This window comes from Diorhabda sublineata, chromosome Y (assembly GCF_026230105.1).
Source record: "Diorhabda sublineata isolate icDioSubl1.1 chromosome Y, icDioSubl1.1, whole genome shotgun sequence".
Classification (NCBI taxonomy): Eukaryota; Metazoa; Arthropoda; class Insecta; order Coleoptera; family Chrysomelidae; genus Diorhabda; species Diorhabda sublineata.
In genome coordinates, this window is record NC_079486.1 from 5,383,984 (window position 1) to 5,389,559 (window position 5,576).

The 5,576-nt window shown below is 34.6% G+C and overlaps 1 protein-coding gene across 1 annotated transcript; it reads left to right on the forward strand.

Annotated features, from left to right (window-relative positions):
* Window positions 1-2,277: 2,277 nt before the first annotated feature.
* Window positions 2,278-3,423, forward strand: LOC130451906 (uncharacterized). The gene has a single exon (XM_056791258.1). The coding sequence runs from the start codon at window positions 2,278-2,280 to the stop codon at window positions 3,421-3,423; it is 1,146 nt and encodes a 381-aa protein (XP_056647236.1).
* The last annotated feature ends 2,153 nt before the right edge of the window (window positions 3,424-5,576 follow it).

The window sequence follows — 5,576 nt, forward strand, 5'->3', positions numbered from 1 at the left end:
GCAATATAAAAAAAGAGATCGGGAGTTTTTATGACAGCTATATATGTTAAGGAATCAATCCGATAAGTTTTAAACACGAAAAAAAAAGGATTATAATAGAATGAAGTAATAAACTCCACTTTAGTAATGAAAATAATGAATATCAACTCACTGGCAACATTCTTCATCAATTCATTGTAAACTACTTCTTCTTAAACTTCCCACAGATCAGTGAGATATTCTAATTTTACATTTAATGGCTAAAAGTTTGGACGATGGATCTGTTAGTAAATGGGAGGAATACAAGTCCAAAAAAGATTTGCCTTCTCTTGAGGATATGTATGAATTTTTAAGAAGTAGATCAGATTTGCTAGAGCGATTAGAGTTGAACAAACTTGAACAGGGATCCAAGTCAGGGAAAACCAGGGGCTTACTTTCTGCCGATTCAGAAAATAATTCACATGAAAACAAAACCTCTTTTCAAGGTTTCAAGTGTGCCATATGCAGTGGCGATCACAGAGTGTTTATGTGCGACAAATTCAAGGCAATGTCTGTGCTAAATCGCATGGAACAAGCCAAAAGACTAAAGTTATGCTTAAACTGTCTTCGAAGTGGCCACAAAACCAACCAATGCAAATTGTATGCTTCATGTAAAACATGTAAGGGTAAACACAATACTCTTTTACACATAGAAAACAAAAATCAAGCAAATCAAAATATAAATCAAGAAAATGTTTCCCTAACTACAAGTTCGGAACATTTTCAAATTCTGTTATCTGTTAGTAGATGTTTTAAACAGTTATGGTGCTTACGTACCTGTTCGACATATTCTAGATTCAGGATCAATGTCTTCCTTTATAACTGAGTCTCTTCACTCAAAACTAAATATTCCAAAGCAAACAATAAATTTCGCTGTTTCTGGTTTGACTAGTGCCGTCTCTAATGTGAAATATAAATGTTGTTTAAAATTTAAATCTCAACATAAAAACTTCCATAAGCCCGGACCAATCGAGATGCTGATAGGTGCTGATATTTTTTGGAATGTTTTATGTCCAAACCAATTGAAGTTAAATACAAATGGTCCTGTTTTACAGGTAAAATACAAGGCTTTAAAATTTCTAATAATATAGTTTGTAATTTGATTAAAAATGAAGGTGATTTATATATCCAAGACCAGTTTTTCTTTGAAATTCTTTGAAATAGAAAGTGTTAAAACTGCCAGTCCTTGGTCCAAAGAGGAAATGGACTGTGAAACTCATTTTAAAGACACAACAACAAGAACTCAAGAAGGTCGTTTTGTTGTATCGATTCCATTGAAAGCAAGTCCAAAAATATTAGGTGAATCGCTTGAGCAAAAATTCTCAAAAAAATACCAATTCTCAAGAATGTACAATAATTTTATCCTCGAATATGAAAAGCTCAATCATATGCAAAACATAGGAGAGGTATCTGAAGTAAATCATGAGGATGCCTATTATTTACCGCACCATGGAATTCTATGGTGAAACATTTTGTCATTTCTTTATCTCTAAAGCTAAGGTTGCGCCAATTAAATCACTTTCAGTCCCTCGGTTAGAATTATGTGCAGCCCATCTTCTGGCCAACCTTGTTAATAAGGTTACTACTTCTTTGAGGCTTGATTTCAATTCTGTAACATTATGGTCTGACTCCACAATAGTGTTGGGTTGGATTAAAACTCCAGTTCATTTGTTAAAACCATTCGTTCGTAATCGAATTGCTGAAATACAGGAGTTAACTGATATCAGTTCATGGCGATATGTTCCAAGTTTAGAAAATCCTGCAGACATTTTATCAAGAGGTTCTTATCCTAGTAGTTTGAATAATTCAAATATATGGTGGCAGGGTCCATATTGGCTCCAAGAGAGCCCTGACCTTTGGCCAAAAGACAACAAAACGTCTATTCCCCTTCCAGAAATAAAAACTACGTTGGTAGCGGTGTCTGAATTTAAATTTCCATTCGAAAGGTTTTTGTAATTTGAATCGATTGAGGAGGTGCATGGCTTTCATTTTAAGATTTATAAAAAATTGCTCAAGTAATAAAGAAAATCGATCGTTTGGTGTTTTTACAACAACAGAATTAGATAACTCTTTGAAGTTGCTTGTAAAACTATCCCAAATATCTTCGTTCAATAAGGAGTAAAATGATTTAAAAGCTGGGAATGAAATTGACAAAAAAGTAAACTTTTATCTTTAAACCCGTTTATGGACACGAGTGGTATACTTAGAGTTGGAGGTCGTTTGCAGAATTCAAATTTTCATTTCAATAAAAAACATCCAATGATTTTGTCGTCGAAACACCATTTCACGAAACTTCTTTTTGAACAAGAGCATAAAAACTTATTACATGCAGGACCATTACAATTATTATATAATATACGAGAAACGTATTGGCCAGTTGCCGCTCGCAACCAAGCTAGATCTATTGTTCATAAATGTATACAATGTTATAGATTAAAACCAAAATCAGTCCAACCTATTATGGGAAATTTACCAAGTGATAGACTTTTATCTGGTTTCCCCTTTCAAATCACAGGTACATATTATGCCGGACCTTTTCATGTACTTAATAAAAGGGGACGTGGCTCAAAAATCATGAAAGGTTATGTTTGTCTGTTCATATGCTTGGCTACAAAGTCCATTCATCTTGAGTTTGTAAGTAGTCTTTCAACTGAAGATTTCCTTTTGGCTCTGAAACGCTTTATCAGTCGACGTGGAAAACCATCTCAAATTTATTCAGACCACGGTACAAATTTTATTAGTGCAAATAGAAACTTGAAAGCACTGTATGATTTTCTCACTCAAAATGAATGTTTAATTAGTGATTCTATGAACAATCAAGGCATACGCTGGAACTTTAATCCAGTCCAAGCTCCACATTTTGGTGGATTATGGGAGGCTGGGGTTAAGGCAATGCAATATCACTTGAAACGTGTTTCTGGTAAATCTAACTTTACTGTTGAAGAGTTCACGACTGTGCTCTGTCAGATAGAGGCCATATTAAACACCCGTCCTCTTTGTCCTCTATCTACTAACCCTTTAGATCCTTCGCCTTTAACACCAGCTCACTTCATCATTGATCGTCCACTAACTTCAATTCTGGAGCCAGTTATGATTTTAGAAAAGGAAAGCAGGTTATCCAGATACCAAAAAATCGAAAATGCTCGGCAACACTTCTGGACGAGATGGTATAAGGAATACATTTCCGAACTTCAGCAACGATCTAAATGGAAGACGAACCATGGAGAGTTGGCTGAAGGTATATTGGTACTTATAAAGGATGACAAACTTCCACCTCTTAACTGGAAATTGGGGCGCGTAACAAAATTATTCCGGGGTAGTGACAATATCTCGCGAGCTGCAGAAATTCTCACCAACAATGAAACTGTCATCAGAGATTTTTCCAAACTGTGCCCTTTGCAGTAAAAAAAATAAACGTGTGTGCTTAAGTTTAAGTAACTGTTATATACTCTGTTAAAAGCTGGTGCTTTTAAGGCCGCGGGTATGTTACGACTTCTAAATTTTATATGGAAGCTAAACCTGGCAACGCTGCGACCACGAGTGCCCAGAAGAGAGACAGCAAAAACCCAGGGCATTCAAGATACACACTACAAGAGTAACAGACGTAAAATTTATAAAAATTCGTTTAATGTATAATAATTCAATATCAATATATGAGATGCAGGGATAATATAAGTAATTAAAGTTGTGCGTTTACGAAATACAATAGTGTATCATTATTATTATAATAAAAGAAGAAAAGAACAAACACCGACACCTAAACAATTATCTTAAAAGCATTTAACTTGTTTAAATCATATTCATCATACATAAAACGTTGTGGTGTGTACGTGAGTATTTTTAAATACACAAGTATGTATAGGTATATTAAGTTCAAAACTCTGACATCAAATGACGGTATAATTCCGCAATACCGTCAATATCCAGTGGAGTCAGAGCACTTGAATGAAAACGTTAGCCGTCCAAAAAAGAAGAAAGTGTGATTTGTCCTCAAAAATATATCAATATTCACTTACAGCAAAACCGCAAACTGACATCGAATCAGTATGACACCGATTGAAATAAATGAAAAAAACCATTTCGACACGGCTCCGCATGTCTATCGCCATCCAGAGACACTAGTGTACAATTTGCAAAAAAATAACGATATTCTTCCATGAAGAACATCAATCCCGTTTGACGCAGCAATGCCGTCCACATCTTATGAAAGTAAATCAGAAATGGATCTTTGTGACTGCTTGAATTTAATATGCTATGGTCGCTTTGGAGAATGCTTAAAACGGCTTCTAAGAAATGTGGACCAGAATGTAAGTTTAACCGACCGTTTTACATTAACATAATCATTTATTTACATTCTGAAAAGGTTATCACAAACCCTTTGGTGAAGTAAAAATCTTAATTGTTTTGATGAAAAATGTTTATATATGTGTTTGAAATTGAAGTTATGTAGAATATTCATTCATATAAGAAATACATGAATTTTTTTATAAAAATTTCAAATCTTGTTGAGCTCCAAAACTATTGATACGTTTACCTCCGTGCCTTTGCTGTTCTTCACCCGAGTTTTTTTTTGACAGATAGTTAATTCAGATTTAACCAATATATTTAGTGTTTATAAAAAAGTTGTTTAAATAACTTAAGCAGTTTGAATAAATTATTGTTAGCAATTTTTTGGTGTATAAATATAGTAATAAAAAAACACTGCATTTTGACATGTGCAGTGTTGCCGATTCAGTTGGCAGGTTGGAAATTAAATTCAAAAAGTGATGGACTTATCGATCTGGCTTTGTAAGTACTATTTGAGAAGAGGTGATTCATTAGTATTAGATATTGTCAACCTCTTAACCTTCCATTAGTCGCGCGTGTATCTACGAGATACACGGCTAACTTTTTGCTAAATATTTATTTATGTAATAGCTCTAGAAAATGGAGATTTGCAGTAGTTCTCGGCAGATGTATCTCGAAGCCTTTCCTAGAAGTACAATCGGTTGATTTTACTTTTACAACCCCTGTACACCCTAAACCCGTCCGACCGCCGGATTTGTACCTGCTAGATACAGCGCGACCAAAAGCGGCAGTTTATATTCAGATTTAGTTGGGATAAGTTCTCGTTCATTTCGACGTTTTGTAATTATTCAAACATAAATTTTATTGTTTTTAAGTGTTTATTTGGATATACAAAAAATAAAACGGTATATTCATATGTCCCGAAAAAAGGAAAAACCGTAGTCCTTATTTCCAGTATGCATGTGGCGTCGAACGAAGTGGAAGAAGATGCTTCAAAAAAGCCAGAAATAATATCATTTTATAACAACACAAAATCCGGCGTTGATGTGGTCGACAAGCTTCGCGCTACTTATAATGTTCCTAGATCAACTAAGAGGTGGTCTATGGTAATTTTTTACCATTTACTGAACGTAGCTGGAATCAACTCGCGGGTGATATTTCTTGGAAACAAAAATACGTTTGTCACAAGAAGAGAATATTTGAAAAAATTAGTACTAGCCTTGCTAGACGAACCACTAAAAGTGAGGGCCCAAATAAAAATTCTTCCACGA

What these genes read in the sequence shown, in the direction of transcription:
- LOC130451906 (XM_056791258.1), top strand. Translation starts at nt 2,278, where the DNA reads ATGATTTTGTCGTCGAAACACCATTTCACGAAACTTCTTTTTGAACAA.